The 23,572-nt window shown below is 39.8% G+C and overlaps 1 protein-coding gene across 3 annotated transcripts in view; it reads right to left on the bottom strand.

Moving 5' to 3' along the window:
• Positions 1-23,572, bottom strand: part of LOC136834422 (progestin and adipoQ receptor family member 3-like) — a 141,311-nt gene that overhangs the window by 28,853 nt on the left and 88,886 nt on the right. For all 3 annotated transcript variants that reach the window (XM_067097004.1, XM_067097002.1, XM_067097003.1), the window contains 2 exons: positions 11,270-11,349; positions 9,721-9,844 (listed from right to left, as the gene is read on the bottom strand). In XM_067097004.1, coding sequence (XP_066953105.1) covers positions 9,721-9,844; positions 11,270-11,349 — 204 coding nt within the window. The remainder of the gene's footprint in view (positions 1-9,720; positions 9,845-11,269; positions 11,350-23,572) is intronic.

Raw genomic sequence — 23,572 nt, 5'->3', positions numbered from 1 at the left:
TTTGAGCTTATTATTGCGTTTTTCGATCATTTCGGTCGAGTTAAAGTTGACCGAAGGTTGAAATTTTGGCACTTACCATGATTTATATGAAAATATTTCAAAACTGATAAAAGCTACAACCATGAGTTATTTTCTGTTGTATTCTACATGAAATTGCGCACATTTTCATATATAAAACTTTATGTAACGACTAATATAAAATGGTGCAAACATTACGACAAAGTGACGCAAGAATTTCAGAGATCTTCGGCCGAATTACCGAGCAGACGTAAGGGAAAAGTTTTTTCAAAAATTAACCATAAATCGAAATATTGTGCTAGAGACTTCCAATTTGTTGCAAAATGAACGTACATGATTGAATATTACTAGAATGTATGAGTTTTAGCTTACAATTGCGTTTTCGACCACTTCGGTCGAGTTAAATTTGACCGAAGGTTGAAATTTTGGCACTTATCGTGATTTATATGAAAATATTTCCAAACTGATAAAAGCTACAACTATGGATTGTTTTTGTTGTATTTTACATGAATTTGTGCACATTTTCACATATAAAACTTTATGTAACGGCTAATATAAAACGGTGCAAAATTTACGACAAAATGACAAAAGAATTTCTGAAATTTTCGCCCGAGTTACCGCGGCGGACATAAGGAAAAAGTTTTTTCAAAAATTCACCATAAATCAAAATATTGTGCTAGAGACTTCCAAATTGTTGCAAAATGAAGGTAAATGATTGAATATTACTAGAATGTAAGAATTTTAGCTTACAATTGCATTTTTCGACCATTTCGGTCGAGTCAAAGTTGACCGAAGGTTGAAATTTTTTGTAGTCGACGTACCGTACGTCCACTCAGCACCCAACAGACAATTTTAGTCGACATATGGTACGTCCAGTCGGGGTTTAAGGGTTAATTGTCCTGGACCAATGGCCAAGGCAGGCACAGCTTTTGCAAGTACTGTTGGCAGCAGGGCACTCATTGGGGCCATGCTGTCGAGCACAGGACTGGCATAAAGTAGTTGGTGTCAAAGTTGGTTTTGAAGATAAGTAAGGTTGCTTCACTTGCCCTTTTCTTCTTAAACTTTTTGTAGGCAGAAGCAGCGCGCAACTGGTTAGGTGGGGCACGTATGGCAGAAGTTGCATTCTTAGCTGCTTCATATGAAGACAGGTCATGACAACATCTTGTAATGAGGAGGCGGTGTCCAAGGAGATTATTTTCTGAACAAGCTCTGCATCTTGAATGCCCATCAGAATTATCATTTTCAACTGGGTTTCCTCGCATGCAGCTGCATTCCCCGGGCACAAATCGACTTCCTCTGCAATGCATCGAAGCCTTACATAGAAATCTGCAAAAGATTCTCCTTCCATCTGTTTGCAACTAAGCAATTCCCTACGACGAAGAACCTCATTACATAAACCCTTTATGTGAGACTGCAGGGCATCCAACACTTCATCTACGGACTTATCTGTGGAGAGCGATATCTGTAAGGTGTGCTCCAACACGCGTTGAGTTTCAAGGGCTAAGCACATCCGCAACTGGATCATCTGTTTCTCCTTAGGAAGCTTGAAAAGATCGACCATGATAGCATAATCATCCCACCTGCGTCTCCATTCCCTGAACATTTAGAATGTTGTATCAGCCTTGAGTGGGGGCGGTGCTTGCGCCGTCGCTTTTTGTGGTGGGGGAAGAGAAGGTTGATTGGAGGAAGAAGCACACATCTCTGCACCTGGTATGGGGTTTTCTGCATGGAAGGGTTGGGCAGACGAGTGTGCCTGGATAAGGGCTGTAAAACTTGCATTTTCCTCATCAATGCGCATATTTTCCTCTCTTCTGTGTAACTCCTCTTGTGCTCTTCTATCCTCTTCTTCATGTCTTCTTTGTTCTCTTCTTTCTTCATCTTCACGATGTCTTTTCTCTTCTTCATACCGGCGAGCTTCCTCTAAAAACTTAATAATATCAGTTGGGTGGGGGGAGGAGGGGCTGGTAATGAGGGCAATAGAGGGAGGAGGGCGGTGACGTCCTGGCGAACTCCTCTCCCACGGTGTTCCCACAGTGGGGAACACTGTGCTCCCACTGCGGGGATGAGCTCCCACGCCACTGGCTTCTGACATCACCTGGTCTGCTGTCTCTTCTGGCTGACCTAAAAATTCTTCTAGCCCATCCATTACGTGTAATACATATGCAATGAATAACATGTATTTAAAATAATAAGATTCTTCTTCTTCTTAAAACTACAGTTTAAACTATAAGTTACTGGATCAGCAAGTGTGTGCATTACGTGTGTGCGTGTCTGCTCTGCTGAGACTCATTGGTCAGTTAGTTACCCGGAAACAATTGAAGGGGCCGGATGTATGGCTAAGCGCTCTCACTTGGGGCAGCAGCAAGGGTTTTGCATGTCACAGTCTGATACGAAATGCACGAAAGCGAAAAAGGACAGTAGAACGACACGACATTTTGCACAACACTTCACTCATGAACCACTTATTACTGTACACTTAAAGCACAATAAATCCACAATGAAAAGCTGGGTGAAAGCGGGAAACAGAACAAACAACAGCGTTGATGATTAATGGCGCCGGAAGCCGTACACTTGCAGAAAATCCTCTTGAATAAAAAACTTCACTGACACTTCAGTTCACTGCACCATGTGTGTTCGATGTGTTATCCTTATCACTAAAGTTTGGGGATGAAGGATACACCGAAATATAAAAAGTAGGTTCTTAATGTCTAGTGGAGTTGATAAATTCAAAGAGGTGCAAATTACGTGCTTATATGGGAAACAGAGCGGTCCCGTACTGGCGAAACATTACTGCCGGACGGACAAGGTTCAGTCATGACATATCGTACATGATACATATATTGGAATGACATACACTTAATACATTAGGGAGGTATATGAATGGAAACGAAATATAAATGAACGTAATCATATATATGTATATATAAAGGTTCATACATCATACTGAACATGTCTTTCATGTACCTACACCGTGTACCAGCCTTCAGTACCCTGTGAACCAACATGTTATTTTGAAAGCGCTGGAAGGGCCAAAGCCCCTAACATCATGAGTTCTTGCATGCACTGCATTGGCATCCACAATTGAAGAGGTACGTATGCACATCTAATTACTTCATGTAGCCAAAAGGAGATGGTATTCTTGGACACTTCTTTCTTGTTCTGGCCTGTGCTGACAAAAAGTCTTTCACACTCAGACCTGAGATGTTGAGTCCTTTTTAGATAGCTTTGCAAAACCCTAACAGGACATAGAAGTAATTCCTCTGGATTGTTACCAACAAAAGCTGTCAGGGAGGGAATCGAGAAGGACTCGAATCTGTCATCGAGCACCAAGGGATTTTGAGTCTTAGCTACAAATTCTGGGATGAATTCAAAGGTACCGACCCCAACCTCTCGAGTGTTGAACACTAAAAAGAGAGGCCAGGGAATTCTCCTACTCTCTTTGATGAGGCTAAGGCCAGCAAGAAGACTGTCTTGAGAGTCAAATTTTTGTCTGATGAACCTCATAAGGGTTCATATGGTGAACGAGTGAGGCTACTAAGGACCAGTGTCAAATCCCAGTTAAGAGATTTTAGCTCCCTCGGGGTACAGGACTGCTCCAAACTCTTGAGGAGCATGGAGATTTCCAATGAGGAGGAAAGATCTACCCCTTCTAAACATAGAACTAGCCCTAGAGCACCCCTGTAACCCTTAATGGCTGACAGAAAGTAACTTCTCCCTACAGAGGAAAACAAGGAGGTTAGCTACTTGTTGAATAGAATTTCTGACCAGAGAGAAACCCCGTTGATGACACCAATCACAGTAGATGGCCCATTTCCCTTGGTAAACGCCTGGTAAATGGCTGAAGAAGATTTCCTGAGATGGCTAAGCATCTCTGTTACTGCTCTGTGAGAAAAGCCTCTCACTCGCAGGAGATACTGGATAATCTCCAACTGTGAAGAGACAGGGACCCTACCGACTGGTGAAACCTCTCGATGTGCAGTTGGCATAGGAGGTTGTGCCAGGGGGGGAATCTCTCTCAGTGCCTTGGTCAGAGAGCCAGAAGATCAGGAAACCACTCGGCATGTGGCCACAAGGGAGCCACCAGGGAGAAAAGGCATAGGCATCCAGATTGTCCCAAGGGTGTTGCAGAGCATCTTCTGCCGCAGCCCAAGGATCTGGAAAGGCTGAATAAAACACCTCCAACTTCTTGTATCTGGTCACAAAAAGTCTATTATTGGCCTTCCCCACAGATGGAACAACTTTCCACTATCTCCAGGTGTAATGACCACTCTGTCCCAAACACATGACCCTAACGACTCAGCTTGTCTGCCACTACATTCCTCTCGCCTGGGACGTATCTGCTGAAATGTCCACTGAGTGAGTCACAGCCCACTGGTATAGTTGTACTGTCAATTCGTGAAGTTGAAGGGAGACTAGTACCCCGTTTGTTGACATATGCCACCACCGTGGTATTGTTGGACATTAAACCACAGAGTGCCCTGTCACCCTCTCCTGGAACTCATGAAGGGCTAAGAAAGCTGCCTTTAGCTCCAGGATGTTGATGTTAAGTTCCTTGTCTTGCTGATCCCACACACCTGAGGTCAGGAGGTCTTCCAAGTGAGCTCCCCAACCCTCGTTTGAGGCATCTGAGAACAGAAGGAACTCCAGAGGGGGAGTGTGAGAGGACACTCCTACAGTCAGGTTCCTGTTGTCCAGCCACCATGCTAAGACCTGTCTCCCTTCCTTTGAAAGAGGAACTCAGAAGGGAGAATCCTTTGATCGGGACCAAAACTCTTTTAACCTCCACTGAAGAGATCGAAGGTGGAGATGTTCATGAGGAATGAGCTTCTCCATGGACGACAGTTAACCCAGAATGATCTGCCACTGACATGCTGGTTGTCTTTGTCTGAAGAGGAAGGACTGTACAATGGTCTTGAACTTGTAGATGTGTGGCTTTGATGGAAAGACCCTGGCTGTTGTCATGTCTATTAGCATGCCCAGGTAAAGAGTTCTTTGGCTGGGTGTAAGATTTGACTTCTCCAAATTTATCACTATTCCTAAATTGTGACAAAATTGGAGTAGATGGTCTCTGTCTCAGATCAACTTACACAGGAACTTGTCAAGACCAGCCAGTCGTTGAGGTATCTCAAGATGCTTATCCCATGTGAATGAGCCCAGATTGAACCTAGGGTGAACATTCTTGTGAACACCTGTGGGGCAGTAGAGAGGCCGAAGCAAAGCACCTTGAACTGATACACTGTCTCTCCCAGAACGTAGCAAAGGAAATTGCGAGATGATCGGTGGATTGGAATCTGAAAGTACGCATCCTTTAGGTCTATTGTCAGCATGAAGTCGGACTTTCTGATGGCTGTAGAACTGTGCGGGGCGTTTCCATCTTGAATGGAGTCTTCCTGATGAAAAGGTTCAGGGAAGACAGATCTATGACTGGTCTCCAATTCCCTGATGCTTTTGCCACCAGAAAGACCCGGCTGTAGAAACCTGGGGATCTATCCTTCATGACCTCCAAGGCTCCTTATTCCAGCATTATCACTTCTTTCTGGACAGCCAGATCCTTCAGCAAGCCCTGAACGTAAGTTCTTAGATGGAAGGGACAATCGGAGAGAGGAGGAGGAAACTCGAAGGGGAGTAGATATCCCACGCGCAGAACATCCCAGGTCTCTGCTCTGTGACTGCCAAGTTGCCCAATGCCTTGCAAGGCACCCCCCTCCACCAACGGCAGCAAGTGGGGAGGGGGAGACCCCTCTAGCATTTTCCTCCTCTAGCCCTACCTCTATCTCCTCTCCTGGGTTTGGTAGAACGGGTCTGAGAGGGACGCTGCTGAATTGTTTTCTTGGCAGGGGTAGGAGAAGTCTGGTGACCTCTACAAGGCCCGGTTGTGGTTTGGGATCTCTTAGGTGGAGAATAAGAGGCAGCCTGAGATCTAGGTCTGGCTACATTGGCATGTGAATCACAGCTTGGTGGACCAGACAGTCATTGTTGTCTGCTCTGTGTCTGTCGACTGCCGCCTCAACCTGTTCCTTAGGAAAAAGTGACGAAGACCCTAGAATGGTTGTGTTTCTCAGTGCTAAGGTAGAATCAGGGCCAATGAATCTGGAGATCTTAGAAAGGGCAGCATCTCTTCTTTTCAATAACCAATTGGCCCACATATCTGCTGTTAGGTGAGCCAGAGATGAGAGCGTCTAGCCACTGGAGCCCTGAAGATGCTGTCAACTCCATTGAGGTACCCTCTGCCTTGTTTTGATCTGAAGAAAGACCCGCGCCTAGTCAAACAAAGTCCGGATCTACCTGTCTTGATTGTAATGCAATGTTAGGGGTTGCATAAAAATGTCTATGTAGTGGAAAAGGAGGAGGGAGTATCTCAAATGACCTGTCAGATCTTAGAGGATTGTCCCACCCGGAGACAAGAGAATTGACTTGGTTGAGGACACTGTCAACATGATTGGAACATGGCAAGCCCAATGATCCTTTTTTCTCTCTCTTGGGCCCCACAAGGGCCTCAAGACCCGAAGGAAAATTTGAACTGGTAGCTTCCCTCCTGAAAGAAGAGAGGCAGCTAAATCAAGCACAAGCTCTCCTGAACCCCTCCTCGATTTATCTAAAGACAAGGCAATAGATGAATGAGAAGGAGTAAAACCCTTCTGAGAAGAAAATGCAATTAGAGGAAAATCTGGTAAAGGAGAGAAGGAACAAGAAGGAATGGTGGCATTGGATGCAGCTAGAGGTGAGAAGCCTTCCCATGACAAAACAGCCGACTTCCTCTTGTATTTCTTCTTATCAAAAACCTTCCATTGCTCTGGAGACCAATCACGACACTCAGAACAGGGGTTACTTACATTGCAATCATTAGATCTGCATCTGCTACAAGTCGTATGAGGATCAGTGTCGATGAAAGCAAGGATTGTTACCTATCCCAGGGCATTTTCTGAAGCAAAGCCTTCTTAGATGAATCAAGCATTTGCATCTCTAATGCAAATACACACAGATAAACACAAATATAACACAGAATCGCACAATAAAAAAAGAAAAAAAAAACCAGAATGGCAAGGCGTTGATAAGGCAGGAAGTGCATCATAAACCAACACCCACGCGAGATAGGACAGGGCACGTCTTGCAAGGGAGACAGTTAAGAGATGACTGGTACATCACATCGCACAAGAAGGGGAAGAGAGGTCAGACTTCCCCTACTCTCTCCTCACTGGCTAACACCCAGATGCCACCAAACCTGGTTCTTTTTTAACCACATAGAGCTAGCGCTTAAGAGATTTTACCCTACACAAAGACCTTCAGGTTTGTCCCGTACATGAAATAATTTCCATTTGGTCTAATGCACGATCAAGACTTGCTAGTCAGAGATGTCTGCTGCTGTACAGCTCGAATATGTACAAAAGAATGTGGAGTATATCAGAAATTAACCCTTAAACGCCGAGCTTCTATTTACAAAAACGTCTCCCGTATGCCGGCGGCGTTCGGGAGTTAGTGCCGAAGCGGAAAAAAAGTTTTTGGCTCCTTTTTTTGTCATTGCCTGAAGTTTAGTATGCAACCATCAGAAATGAAAAAAAATATCATTATCATATATAAATATTGAAATATATGACAGCACAAAAAAAAATTTTCATATATGATTTTATACAAATCACGCTTTGAGCAAAACGGTTAAAGCTAACGGGTTATTTTATTTTTCGTTGTATTGTACACTAAATTGCGATGATTTTGGTATATAACAAATTGTAAAACGATCAAAGCAACACAGAAAATATTATCACAAAATGATGCATGAATTCGTAACTCGCAGACGTAAAAAAATGTTTTTTTAAAAAATTCACCATTAATTGAAATATTGTGCTAGAGACTTCCCGTTTGTTGAAAAATGAAGCTAATTGATTGAATATTACTAGACTGTAAGTGTTTTAGCTTACAATTGCAGTTTTTGACCGTTTCGGTCGAGTTAAAGTTGACCGAAAGTCGAATTTTTTCTATTTATCGTGATTTATATGAAAATGTTTCAAAACTGATAAAAGCTACAACCATGAGTTATTTTCCGTTGTATTGTACATGAAATTGCGCACATTTTCATATATAAAACATTATGTAACGACTAATATAAAACGGTGCAAATATTACGACAACATGACGAAAGAATTTCTGAGATGTTCAGACGAGTTACCGTGCGGACGTAAGGAAAATGTTTTTTTCAAAAATTCACCATAAATCAAAATATTGTGCTAGAGACTTCCAATTTATTGCAAAATGAAGGTAAATGATTGAATATTACTCGAATGTAAGAGTTTTAGCTTACAGTTGCGTTTTTCGACCATTTCAGTCGAGTTAAAGTTGACCGAAGGTTGAAATTTTGGCAGTTATCGTGATTTATGTGAAAATACTTCAAAACTGATAAAAGCTACAACCATGAGCTATTTTCTGTTGTATTCTACATGAAATTGTGCAAATTTTCATATATAAAAGTTTATGTAATGACTAATGTAAAACGATGCAAACATTATGACAACGTGACGAAAGAATTTCTGAGATGTTCGGTCGAGTTACCGTGGGCAGACGTAAGGAAAAAGTTTTTTTTTTCAGAAATTCACCATAAATCGAAATATTGTGCTAGAGACTTCCAGTTTGTTGCAAAATGAAGGTACATGATTAAATATTACTAGAATGTAAGAGTTTTAGCTTATAATTGCGTTTTTTGACCATTTCGGTCAAGTTAAAGTTGACCAAAGGTTGAAATTTTGGCAGTTATCATGATTTATAAGAAAATATTTCAAAACTGATAAAAGCTACAACCATGAGTTATTTTCTGTTGTATTCTACATGAAATTGCGTACATTTCCATATATAAAACTTTATGTAACGACTAATATAAAACGGTGCAAACATTACGACAACGTGACGAAAGAATTTCTGGCGTGGACGTAAGGAAAAAGTTTTTTTCAAAAATTCACCAAAAATCGAAATATAGTGCTAGAGACTTCCAATTTGTTGCAAAATGAAGGTAAATGATTGAATATTACTAGAATGTAAGAGTTTTAGCTTACAATTGCGTTTTTTGACCATTTCGATCGAGTCAAAGTTGACTGAAGGTTGAAATTTTGGCAGTTATCGTGGTTTATATGAAAATATTTCCAAACTGATAAAAGCTACAACCATGGGTTGTATTTTGCTGTATTTTACATGAAATTGCGAACATTTTCATATATAGAACTTTATGTAACGGCTAATATAAAACAGTGCAAAAATTACGACAACATGACGAAAGAATTTCTGAAATTTTCGGCCAAGTTACCGCGCTGGCGTAAGGAAAAAGTTATTTCAAAAATTCACCATAAATTGAAATATTGTGCTAGAGACTTCCAATTTGTTGCAAAATGAAGGTACATGATTGAATATTACTAGAATGTAAGAGTTTTAGCTTACAATTGTGTTTTTCGACCATTTCGGTCGAGTCAAAGCTGACCGAAGGTTGAAATTTTTTGTAGTCGACGTACGGCACGTCCACCTGACACCCAACAGACAATTTTAGTCGACGTATGATACGTCCAGTAGGCGTTTAAGGGTTAATATAATATATGAAAAGTCATGGCATTCTCATAAAAGCAAAGTTAATGGGAGACTCACCAAGAAGGAACCTGTTTAATAGAATTTTACAATTTCAGAGTTTTCACTACCAACCTAAGAACAAAATGAAACTATACAAACCGACACTATGTTGCTGTCAGCCCCATAGTAAAGATAGAGCCAGTGCAAAGTAGGCAACACGCCAGAAGCAGCCCAACCAGTGAAGAGTGCGACTCGAGCCCATTCCCATTCTGCTCCCATGAACCTGAAATATTTCACTAGTTCCAGATACACAAAAATACATGCTGTGGAAATGATGTAATAGAAGAACTTATGCACATAAGAAAACTTCACAGAAACTCTTCTTTCTCATAGGACTGGCCATATTCTATTCACAATTATCTTAAATGTTCTTTGAAAAAGATAAAACCTTTCAACATAATGCATCACTTGTTGCAGATATTCAAGTCATTGTCTTTTTAAATCTATTTCCTTTTACTGAAAGGGCAGCTGACAATGAATTTGCATTTCCAAATCAGATGGGGGGAAACTCTAATGTCAAAACAGAACATAAAATTTGCTCTAAAAATTCATTTGTTTTGTTTAAAGAAAAAATCTTTACTTCACCAAAAATTAATAACTATAAGTGCTGATCTCAATTATTACAGGAATATCTTAATTCTTCCAATTTTCTGAGAATTTAAAGGCCAAGTGCTGGGATCTATCAGGTCATTCAGCACTGAAATGGAAATGGCAGTAAAAAGGTTTGAAAGGTGTAACAGGAGGAAAACCTTGCAGTTGCACTATGAAGCAATTGTTAGGAGAGGGTGGAAAGTAAGATGGAAGAAAGAGAATATGAGCAAAAGCACAGTAAAAGGAATGAAAGGGGTTGCAGCTAGGGGCCAAAGGGACGCTGCAAATAACCTTTAGTAATGCATATAGTAAACTGCATGAAGTGCACTGATGGCACTAACTCCCTATCGGGAAAACCCTCATGTTGTATAAAAACATTTTTTATTAAATTCTACCAGACTACTAGACTAATTTATATTTCTTGCACAGGATTGGCCCAAATTATTTGTCTCCTTTGAATCTAGATACTTGCTCCCTCTCAATAACTATGGTTAAAAAAAGCAATTATGGATTTGTGATGCTCTTTAAGATCTACCTATAGTAGTTACAACGTCTACCTTCCAAGTACCAAAGTAATAGGTCCTAGTGCAGTACAATTAGTCCATACTTCTTTTGTAAAATTTTTCGGTACATATATGTTCAATGCTTTGAACATATCATTTAACTATGGATGGAATAAGTTGTATCTCCTATTATTCCTGTAACAATACAATACTAAAGATTAGTATTTTAAGTTCTTTCTGTTTTAAAAATAAATATATTCCAGAAAAGGCAGTTTACTTTTTATAATTTATAAAATACTGTAACTGAATAATTATGAAACCAGTTCATAGATTATGAAACCATTTCACAGATCATCTATTTATAGGTTTTTCACCACCCAGCTTATAGAATAAATTTTATGATACTGTCATTTTCTTTATTCTTTACTAAACCTGAATATCATCCCTAAAACCAAATCCCTTCAAGTTTCATATATATATAATTTATTCACAGCAGTCAAACATACATATTCAAAATGGATTCAACAAATCTGTAAACAATATACTGTACATACTTGGGTGTCAAAAGCATCACCATTGCTCCTGCAAACAGGACAAACACCAAACACATGTACATTATGCGATGAGTGAAGAACTGTAAAGAAAATATTGTATCACAAAATTTATATAAATCTGAAGTACCAAAAGATTTATACTACTTTCAAATATATATGGAAAGGAAATAGTCCTGCTTTACATGGAAGCAAACAGTCTTATGAAGCTTGAGGAAATATTCACAAACACACTCTTTGTGGCATAAACAAAATTCTAAAAAACTCTATGTGGCATACATAAGCCAAATTTTAAAGTTTATTTCAAATAAATTATTTCAAATGAATGCCTTATGGCAGTAACGAATTTGACTGGCATAAGTGCTACATGTTCCAGAGAGGAAAACTGCAGTTTAATTAGCAAAGCTTGGCTGTTGCAGTGCAATATTTTATCCTTGTCTACTTTACTTGGTCAGCACATTTACTGCAAATAATTATTAGTTGAAGTCAATTTCATTGGAAGGAAACAATGATGTGGTTGACAGATAAAAATAAGGAACATTTTGAGGTTCTTTAAAGCTACCTGTGTATATTACTACTATAATCATACTATACTTGTGGAAATATGGAAAAATATATATAATAAATAAATGAAACACCTAGATAATCAGCATCTACAAAAGTGATTGTTTTAAGAGGAAACAAAGCATTCCTAAATATGTAACAAAAACATTAATATGGCAAAAACTCTAAGGAGAAAAATATCCATAAAATAAGTAAGACATATAAAAGAAAGAAAAGTAGTAAAAACCACTGGTACACCTAAATAAGTAACTGCATCAGATACTTCTCAATTTACAACGCCAAAATTTTAAAGAATAAAAATGTTTAATATACAGTATTTTATTTCTTAAAAACAAACCTCTTATACTTATGTACACTGTTCTCTGTGTGATTATTAGCTAGAAGCAGCCCTTCTTGAAAGAAGATTACGTGAAATTTCCTCCCAGTTTAAGTATTCCACTACCGATATGCAGTACATTACAGTGAGTTGTCCTAAGCATAGATGTTTGTAGTTACACAAAATTTCAAGTCACAAGAATGAGGAGGAGGATCCTCCCTATATAATAAGATTGTTCCTATGAAACGTAATTATCATTTTAAATTCTGTATGTATCCATGCAAGGAATGAGTTTCTTACAGTACTGTATTTTGTTCCCGAGGTCAGTATTTATAAACTGGGGGATTCTTAGCAACCATGTGCCCAGAACATGGCAGAATCCATGGAGGATTCATGGGCTAAATACACTAAATTCCAGTAGGATCTATATTGCTAAACAATGATGAATCACAGTATGACAATGAAACTATATCTAAAAGGTTTTCATCAATTTTGGAATACAGCTTTAGGATCAACATCAGGAGTCAGATGGCAGGAAAGAGTTAAAAAGATAACGTTATTATTACTGAATTGTTATTATTACTGTATTCATACGAACCCTATTCCTATGGAAAAAGCCCACAGGACCCACTGACTTGAAACTAAAGCTTCCAAAGAATATGGTGTTCATTGGAAAGAAGTAACAGGATGTAAAGGGAAATACAGAAAGAACAGATCACTTATTAAAAAAGAAAAAAATAACAAAAAAATAAATTGATAAAAATAAGTAAATTATTAAAATGCATCGAGAACTATATTACGGTAGTAATGAATTGCATCTAAGCTTGAACTGTTGAAGTTCCAATTACACAACATCCTCAGGAAGACTGTTCCACAGTCCAGTGGTGTTAGGAATAAAGGACCTCTGGAACTAAGAAGTTTGACAGCAAGACATATTTACTGCATATTGATGTTGCTGTTCAGCAAACCTGGTTACTCTCGGTAAGAAAAGGGGATCAGGGGTCAACTCCAAATGTGAAAGATCTCTGTTTAAATACAACTTATGAAAAATTGACAAACAAGACCATCCGTCGATGGTCCAAGTCATCACTGCTAATACTGTATTGAGAAACAAAAACCAACCACCACGAACCACTCCATCTAAAAGAGATAAATTTCTGACAGAAGCAGACATCCACACTGGAGAACAGTATTCTAGTAACGGAAGGACAAATTACCTAAATTAGGTTGCACTGATTTTGTCACTGTCATAAATACCCTACGAAGCCTTATGTACAATACCTAACTTTCATGCAGCATTTCCTGACAATTTCATTAGACGTTTCTCAAAAGTAAGACGTGAGTCAGAAATTACTAGAATAAATAACAGTAATAAAGTAGGGAGATGGAGATGGCTTGGACATGTCCTCAGCAACACCAAAAGAAGAATGTAGTACTACTACATGATAATGTCAGCTGGGTTCCTGTAGGTACCAGAAGAGTTGGAAGACCAAGACCTACTTGAATGAGAACTTTGAGATAGAAGGCTGGAGATGAGTGCAGATCTGCAGAAATGAAGCAAAAGAAAGGCATGAATGGCAAAATTTCACCAAAGCCCTTCATGTTGGAAGCAATGATGATGACAGTCAGAATTCAGAGGCAAGGATTATATTAGTTCACAGGTATTCTGTACAACTGGAGATTTAAAAAGTTGTTGATACATATCTGGGGATTTTCTTTCAAGATCAATGTCTATGGTATGACTGCCTAGGTGTTCATTGCCATAAATAACCTAACCTACTAAAAGTACCATGGGCTAGGCTATATTTGCAATCTATATCTCTACAAATGCTAACAACTTTCTTTAGTACCAATTAAATTTTTGAAATCAGGAAATTATATCCTAATCAAATACAAAAAAAAAAAAAAAAAAAGACTTTGCAAAGTAACTTTTCAACAAAAAAAATCCCAGAAACTCTTGGTTTTCAACTGTAAACTTCCTTTGCGGGGTTAGATATGAAATGAAATTATCTCACTGCAGTCTTAAGCCCTTTCTGCCTTTAGTAATACATGTTCTAGGCCTTTATCTATTATTTTTCACACCTTCCAGCTGATATTTGTCTTGCTACTTCCAGACAACCACTATTCTGACTAACTGTTCCTCATCCCACCTTCTAACACATCCCAACCATCTCAGCTTGAAAGATCTGTCTATTTTCAGCCACTGGACACACCTTTCCAAATGATCTTTCTATTGCACACCCACCACGACTCTCAGCATCCTAGTCAAACTTTTTCAGAATTTCCTTAATTCTCTTTATCACTTTGGCACAGCAGAGAGTAATACAGGGCTTATGCATGGCTTCTCATTGCTTGCAATAAAGTCCAATGACTTCCCAAGGTAAAAAAAATTCTGTACATTCAACACAACACTCATTCCATCCCAGACATTGCCCACAGCATCCATATGGCCACTTTCCTGACTACTTTTTCCTTTACTTCCTTTCCAGTTACCTTGAGCTTTGTTTTGCTTACACTGATTTTCAGCCCTCTCATCTCCATTGAACTCTTTAATCTTTTAAATATTTTTACTGTAGCTTCCTCTGATTCTACCAACACTAGGTCATCTGAACATAGCAGCATCTGCTTCTTTGTAGATTCTTACAAAAATATGAACAGCATAGGATTCAGGGATGATCCTTGATGGGAAACTACATTTATCTCAAATCCTTCTGATACATGCAGGTTCCTTTACTCTAAATTTTTTGTTACAGTACTGTGACCTCACTAGCATTTTGAGTTTTTCCAAAACCCTCTTTTTTGCATAATGACCATTTAATTGCTTGTCTTGGTAATCTGTCAAATGCCACAAGATCTACTACAGTAATATGTGGTATAATTTCTTCATCCCTGCAAGGTACCCTAAGTACCGTTGCCTCATCAATAAGAAACAATCTGACAATTATTGATTAAAAAATTTTTTTCAACTTTCTTTCCAGCAATCTTATTCCCTTATAACTTTCATTTGTAGTGCATCCTCTTTCTGTATATTAGTTTTGTCAAGTTCTTTTTATCACACCAGCGGCTCTATCTCTTCCTTTATCTGGCTTCCATATGCTGTTTTCTGATCCACATCAATAACTGGCTCTACGGCTACTTTCAGCTAATTCAACAGTTATCCCTGATGCTTCTTGGACTTTTCCATTTTTTACTTTCCTGTGTAACCACTCAATTTCAACATGTTATACTTTCTATTAGTCACTATCACACCAACATCCTCCTGTTTGGATTAATTTTCATCATTCAGATGATTTTCCAATATTATTCCACTATTATATAATTCCTTTCTCTTCAACTTGAATTTCTCTATTTCATCTTCTGATATAAAAAAACAATAACACTTTATAGTACAATACTGTATTTGCTTTATCAGAAATTATTTTTTACAGAGCAAATACAAATGTTCTAGACAATATACTGCTGTTCACACATGACAGTGTCAACTGTCTGAATTTTGGGTTAGGGAGAAAAATGACATTTTTATGATAAAATGGAGTTTTATATATACTTACCATGTAATTACATAGCTATCAATTTCTATTAGACAGCAGCTACAATCTGACAATTCACGGTAGCAACTCTTCGATTTTTGTTTTGGAACCAAATTAGGTATTCATTGCCCACTTTTGGGGATGGAGAGGAACAACATAGCAAGAAGGCTCAATGTGTTTATGCCGAAAAGTCCATGAGCAGGGAGAAGGTAGGGCTCCCACTCTGTACTTAATTGGCAAGTATATATAAAACTTCGAGAAGGGAGGGCTCCCACTCTGTAATTACTTGGCAAGTATATATAAAACTTTATTTTATCATAAAAATGTCATTTTTATACAAGTAACTTAGCAAGTAATTACATAACTGATTCCCACATTGATAGGAGGTGGGATTCATGGACTTATTTTACCCTCAAGCATTAAAAGTAATGAGTTGAAAGTAGAAAAAGGTTGCTAACATCAATACGATGTTTGTTGTTTCCTTACCTGGTAAGAGAGCTGCTGCAGGAAGATACTGCCTCTGTTGGCGTTCATCTTACCCCGTAGAGGTGTGGTGGTAAAGCCAGGTGTCACCAGCTACATAAATGGGGACCTCACAGCAAAGGACTTCTCCGAATGCTAGCAAAGTAAAAAGTTTGCCCCTGCCCTGGGCGCAATACCGACACACAACCAGAAAACAACGCTGATACTTACACCAAAAAATTAAAAACACCTTCACTCAACCATTAAAAAACCTGGAGGATGTCCCAGTACGGAGTACCCCAGACTCCCCTAAGACTCAACACCAGTTTCCAAGGCGAAGAGTAAAATATGGAAGGAAAAGCTTCCTATAATCCCTTCCCCAACACTGTGCCAGCCACTAATAAAGGACCCAAGGTACTGCAGTCATTAAAAACTGATTCCACACCATGTAGATAATGTGTCGAAAATACTGACTTACATCTCCAATAAGTGGATTGGAGAATGGAAGCAAGAGAAAGATTATGCTTGAATGACAAGGACATTGATACGGCTCTAATCTCATGAGCTTTCACTCTCAGAATGGGTAGAAGCTCTTCTCCCAATTGGGAATGTGCCTCACAGATGAGATCTCTTAGGAAGAAAGAGAGGGCATTCTTTGAGAGAGGTTGTGTAGGGTTCTTCACTGGACACCAAAGGTGACTGGACGGACCTCTTATCTTTTTAGACTTATGGAGGTAGTATTTGAGTGCCCTTACTGGACAAAGGAATCTTTCCACATCTAATGAACCTACAACTTGAGTTAGGCTTTTACTGCCAAAAGAACGAGGCCAAGGTTTCGCTGGATTCTCATTCTTTGCAAGAAAGCCAGGGTGTAAGAGCATATTGCATCTCCATTAGAGAAACTGATTCTTCTATCTAGAGCCTGGACCTCACTCACTCTCTTGGCTGTAGCCAAGGCTACCAGGAAGAGAATCTTCTAGGTTAAGAAGTTAAGCCCCTTAAAGAAGCAGAGTCAAGAGGCTCAAAGGGAGGCCCAGAAAAATGTTTAAGTACCATATCCAGGTTCCACGATACTTGTTCTAAATCTTTTCGCTTCGACGTATTGAATGATTTAACAAGATCAGATAAATCCTGGTTTGGAGATATATCTAGGACCCTATGCCTGAATACTGAGCCTAACATTGCCCTGTAACCTTTGATAGTAAAGGAGGATAAACCCTTAGAAGTTCTCAAAACAACAAAAAATCAGCAATCTCTGTCAAAGATGTCTTAGAAGAAGAGACATGGTTTGTTCTGCACCAAGTGCGGAAAATATCCCACTTGCTTTGGTAGACATTGGCTGATGACTGTCTTCTACATCTTGAGATAGCTTCTGCAGCTGCTCTCAAAATACCTTTAGCTCTGAGGAGTTTCTTGACAGTCTGAATCCTGCCAGAGCTAGCATGGATAAACCCTGATGGAATCGCCTGAGATGGGGTTGTTTGAGAAGCTTGTGTTCTTGAGGAAGTAGTCTTGGGAAGTCGGACAGGAGACTTATCAGTTCCGGAAACCACTCCTTTAGTGGCCAAAATGGAGCTATGAGGATCACTGAGGCATTCTTGTGAGACCTGAACTTGTTTATAACTTCCCTTACCATCCTGAAGGGAGGGAAGGCGACAGGCTCTTGCCAGACCAGTCTAGAAGCATGGCATCCGTTGCCCATGCTGCAGGATCTGGTAATGGAGGACAATAAAGAGGAAGACGGTGATTTTTGGAGGTCGCAAAAAGATCTATTGCCGGTCTTCCCCACAATTTCCACAGATCTATGCATACCAATGGGTCCAACGTTCATCCTGTAGGTATCACTTGGTTGCTGTGACTCAGCTGGTCCACTAAAATGTTCATTTTGCCTTGCACAAACCTTGTTACCATCCTTGTCTGGTTCTGATGGGCCCAGAGAAGAAGGTCCCTTGCCACCTCGCAAAGGGAGAAGGAATGAGTTCCCCCTTGCTTGCTTATGTAGGTCAGGGCGGTTGTATTGTCCAAGTGTACTGCAATGGTTTTGTCTTGAACTTCCGAAGCAAAGGCTTGCAATCCAAGACTGATTGCTGTCAGTTCTTTCCCATTTATGTGCCTACTCTTCTGCTCTTGGGTCCACCTTCCGGAGACTTCTTTGTCCCTCAGGAGAGTGCCCGCCCCAACTTAAGTCAGATGCATTTGCATAGAAGCTCAGGTGGGGGTTCTGAGGAAAAAAAGAGACTTCCCTTCCAGCAGCCTGTCTTCAGACCTCCACCAAAGCAGGTGCTTCTTGATGTCCTGGGTTATTGGAAATGCAAACGAATCCAGATGTTTCTTTCAGTCCCAGTTGTCTCTGAGATAAAACTGGAGTACTCTCATGTGAAGTCTCCCCATGTTTATTTATTTATTATTAAAAAAAGTTTAACCAGACCACTGAGCTGACTATCAGCTCTCATAGGGGTGGCCCAAAGGATTTGGATGAAATGACAGGTCTAGACTAGAAGCCTAGCACTGGGACCAAATAAGTCACTTGGTAGTGATGAATGAATGGAAATTAAATTAAATGCTACACAGAGGCATAAGCTCTCATACTGGGGGACACACACAACAAATACATTTATACAGTACTCATGTTTCCATATGCTCACTAAAAAGTTACATTAAAATTCAAAATAAATTAAGCAAAATTTAAAAATTTAGTTGTTTTAAAATTCATTAGACATCTAAGGGTATTCATATTTCTATTATTTACTTTTTTATATTTTATCAATTACATCACAGCTCCTCATGAACATTAAAATGGGTATTACTGAAAATGTTAAAGATTCCGACAAAATTTCTTTTATTGATCTATTTCCAAAATTTGATAATCACTGCAGGTTATATTTTGGACATTCACACAATACATGTTTCACAGTTATGAACACATTGCAATCTGGGCATTTGGGAGGAGGGCCGCATGGACTGTTCACTAAGTGTCCATGTGTAAAATGAGTATGGCCTATTCAAAGAGGCGTCAGAATTACTTGTGTGTGTCTCTCTCTCTGATATGACAAACTTAATTTTCCAACACTGGATTTTATCAGTTTTAATTTATTATTTTCAAGTTCTTCATTCCATATATTTTGCCATTTACTTACAATAATTGTTTTTATATACCTTAAATAGTCACTAATAGGGATGTCTACATCTGCTCGTCATGTGGACTGCTTCTTTAGCTGCTTTATCAGCCTCTTCATTTCCTTTAATCCCTACATGGACAGGAATCCAACATATTTCAACATTTTTTCCAATACAGTAGTATATAATTTATGGAGTGAAAACTTAATTTGTTGTACAATATTATTTTTTTTATTATAGCTTTGAATGGATTCTATAGCCCATCTGGAGTCGCTATAAATCACAAAATGAGGCTTCTCAAATTATTTTTATGGCTGATGCTATTGCACATAACTCAGCTGTAAATATCAAGGCATTATCTGGTAGAGAGAACTGATATGTTTTGTCTGGGGATACTGCAGCATATCCCACTCTGTATTGTGACATAGATCTGTCGGTGTATACTGTGTAATGTGGACCTTTTCAGATTGTATGTTCTACTGTATGTTGTCTATGGTGTTCTGGGGTATATGAATAACATTTTGATAAGTATTTTAAGTGTGCACAAATTCTCATTTTATTCACTGTCCAAGGAGGAGGTAATTTTAATATTCAGGAATTGTATATTTATATTCAGCAACTCAAACAATCTTCTAGTTCTAATTGGGAAAGGAGGTGGATGATTGTTTATAAACAAATCTCTTAATCAAATAATTTTTTGGTTGTATAGAGGGATGAGTAAATTTGTTTGTATTTAGCATTTCCCAACGTTTTGTGAGAGAGAGAGAGAGAGAGAGAGAGAGAGAGAGAGAGAGAGAGAGAGAGAGAGAGAGAGAGAGAGAGAGAGAGAGAGAGAGAGAGAGAGAGAGTGTAATTGTCGTTGTGAGTGGTTCCCTTGTTGGAGTTCGTTTACGGCGCTGTCTGTCTGTCTGTCAGGAGTTTTTCGGTTTTGGGGAAGTCTTGGGCAGTTGAGGTCCAACCTTGAAAGTGAACGGGGAGTTCGTCTGGTTTTTTTTGTTTTGGATACCGGTACCGATATTGATGGTGCATGTGTGTCTTTTTTTTTGTTCGTTGTTGGTGGACGTTGTTGGTGGAGGGTTTGTTTGCAATTTTGTTTTGTGGTTTTGTGTGCTGTGATTGGCGACCGTGGACCTTTACCCATCTCCAGCAACCAAAGATCAGGGTGAGTGTTGTTTTGTTTGTGGGTTTGAATTCCGCCACATAAGATTTGACGCCCAACGTGGGGCAGCTGGTATTGCAGCTGCAATTGAGATTGGTGGCTGGTAGTGTGACTCAAGAGAAGGATGGAAGAGGAACTGGTGAGGTTGAGAGAGGAGAATACGTGGTTGAGGGGTGAGAATGAGAGATTGAGGAGTCAGTTGGAGGAGATAGGGGGTAATGCTAAGAAGTGCAAAAGAAGAAATGAAAGAGGAGATGAAAGAGGGGGTGAAAGAGTCTGAAGAGAGAATGGATAAGAAGTTAGAGTCTGCAGTAAGCAGGATGCAGGAAATGATGAAGGGAATGTTTAGGGAGTTCTTTGGAGAAGGGGCTGTTGAGGCAGGTCCTCTGGAACGTGTGAAGGGTAAGAGAGAAAGAAAAGGAGGAAGAAGTGAATGGAAGCGTGAGTGATGAAAGTGATGTGGGAATAGGAAGTAAGATATGAGAGAGAATGAGAGACAGGGTAAGGAAAGGGGAATGAAAAGCAAGGGAAGGAACAGAGGAAAGTAAGGATAAGTCAGGGGAAAAAAAAGGAAGAAGGGAAAAGGAAAGGAAACTGGTAAGAAAGAAGGAGAGGGTGAAGATACTAGTGATAGTGAGGTGGATGGAGGTGAATGGATAAAAGTGGATAAAAGAGGGGAAGAAGAGTGTAATGAGTAAGATGAATGTAAGTGGAAGTGGACTCTGTATTCGGAAGAGGGTATGAAAGGACAGATTGAAAGTAGCTTGAAAGTGAGAGTGAAAGTGAGAAAGAAGTGAGAAAGGCTAAGTATGTGGGAGGTACCCAGGTGTGAAAGGTATAATGAGTATGGAAGTAGGGATGTGCATGATTTCTTTAGGGAGTATGAAAGGTTTTGTCAGGATAAGTATGGGGAGAGTAAGAGAGTGTGGGCACGAGAATTAGGAGAGTATTTGACTGGGTTTTTGCTTGATATGTATAGGGTTATTATGAGTGTGGGGAGATGTTGAGTATGACAAGGTGAAAGCTAGACTAGTTGAGCAAGCAGGCGTATGAAAGCGAGTGTTAAGTATAAGAGGAAGAATGAATTTGATGAGGCAAGAATGAAAGCTGGGGAAACCTTGTCACTGCATGCTTGTAGGCTGGAGACGTTGGCAAGGAAGAAGTTTGGGGATGATGGGATAGATGAATGTAAGGAGTTAGTATGGAAGTTGTTAGGGACAGTGCCAGATGGAGTGAGAGAATTTGTGAACTTGAAGCGGAAGGAGAAGAAGAGATGGACAAATGAAAGGTTGACTTGGGGAGAAATTTTGGAAATTGTAGAAGATTATGAGCTTGACAGGGTTATAAAAGAGAGCAGAAGTGTGAGTGTAAGGGCTGGGGTAGATGAGAGTGCCAGAGTTTGGAAGCTTTAGGGATGCAGTGTTGAGGGGCCCAATGAGAATGGCGATAGTGTAATAGATAGGAGTGTAATAGCAAGTAATGTGGAGGTGCCAGTGAGGATGAATGGTGGGTTTGTAAGGGAACAACGGGTTGGACGGGTTAGGGATAGTAGTGTACAAAGGGAAGGTCGGTGAGTGGAAGTCGAGCTGAAGTGTTTTAGATGTGGAAAGGAAGGACATACAAAGAATGAGTGTAGGTGGGCTTTAGGAGCGTGTTTGGGTGTGGGCAGTCGGGACATTTGGTAAGAGAGTGTACGAAAGATAGGGGTTAAATGCTACAGGTGCGGACAGGTGGGTCATATTGCTAATGGTTTTAGGGTACCCGAGTGAATGTAATATGTGGCAACTGTGGTAAGAATGGGCATTATGCGAGAATGTGTTCAGAACCGAGAGCGAAGTGTGTCAAATGTGGAATGGAAGGGCATGTATCAAGTGTATGTAGACGAAAGAGGGTGACTGTGACAGCGAATTCTGGGAAACTGAGTGTGAAGGGGTTCAAATGGGTGGATCCTCCAGGATGCAAGCGGTGCGTGTGATGCATGTACGTGAGGGGTTGTTGCATGAGGATCAGCAATTTGTTTTGATAGAGTATGGTAAGAAACGTAAGAAAGGGAAGAACGTAAGTGAACGGAATGGTCGTAAGTTGTGTGATAGGGGTGTGAGTGCCAAAGTGAAAATGAGTGATAAAGCGTGTAATACAGATGAATGGGATGGTATGAATAGAACGTATAGCATATGCGGGTTTGATATAACTGAGTTGACTGAACGTGTAGGGGTGAGTGAACGGTTGGAGGTGAGTGAAAGTGTAAGAGTAAGAGAGCGTAGCAGTGATAGACGAGTGATTGAAAGCATGAATGAATCGTTGCAAGAATTGGAAAGGTCAATGAGCGAATGGGATGGGTTAGTTGAAGAATTGGGGGAGGTATTTGGGAACGAGTTAGAGGGTATAGATGAGATTGTGGATGAAATTGAGAGTGGTAATAGTGAAGAAGATAGCGTGAATCTGAGAGAGAATGGAGGAGAAGATGTGAATTTGAATGTTGCTAGAAGAGAGAATGATTCTGAGAGAATGATTGCGTTAATTTGAACGCGATCTAGAGGACCTGCTAGTGAGCATCCGTGGGTGTTGCGTAAGGCGATTTGAATGCAGTGTGAAAGGTGTTGGTTGGGGAAATGCTAAAAGGGGGAGAATTATAGAGGGATGAGTAAATTTGTTTGTATTTAGCATTTCCCAACGTTTTTTTGTGTGTGTGAGAGAGAGAGAGAGAGAGAGAGAGAGAGAGAGAGAGAGAGAGAGAGAGAGAGAGAGAGAGAGAGTGTAATTGTCGTTGTGAGTGGTTCGGTTGTTGGAGTTCGTTTACGGCACTGTCTGTCTGTCTGTCGGGAGTTTTTCGGTTTTGAGGAAGTCTTGGGCAGTTGAGGTCCAACCTTGAAAGTGAACGGGGAGTTCGTCTGGTTTTTTTTGTTTTGGATACCGGTACCGATATTGATGGTGCATGTGTCTCTTTTTTTTCGTTCGTTGTTGGTGGAGGGTTTGTTTGCAATTTTGTTTTGTGGTTTTGTGTGCTGTGATTGGTGACCGTGGACCTTTACCCATCTCCAGCAACCAAAGATCAGGGTGAGTGTTGTTTTATTTGTGGGTTTGAATTCCGCCACAGTTGGAGAATCATTTCTCTGAATTCCCAGAGCACTCTTCATTGTTACTAGCTCTGTGGAGAG

Source organism: Macrobrachium rosenbergii, chromosome 53, assembly GCF_040412425.1.
Source record: "Macrobrachium rosenbergii isolate ZJJX-2024 chromosome 53, ASM4041242v1, whole genome shotgun sequence".
In the NCBI taxonomy this organism is placed as follows: domain Eukaryota; kingdom Metazoa; phylum Arthropoda; class Malacostraca; order Decapoda; family Palaemonidae; genus Macrobrachium; species Macrobrachium rosenbergii.
The sequence above is the reverse complement of the archived record's forward strand: the minus strand, read 5'-3'. Positions and strand labels throughout refer to the sequence as shown.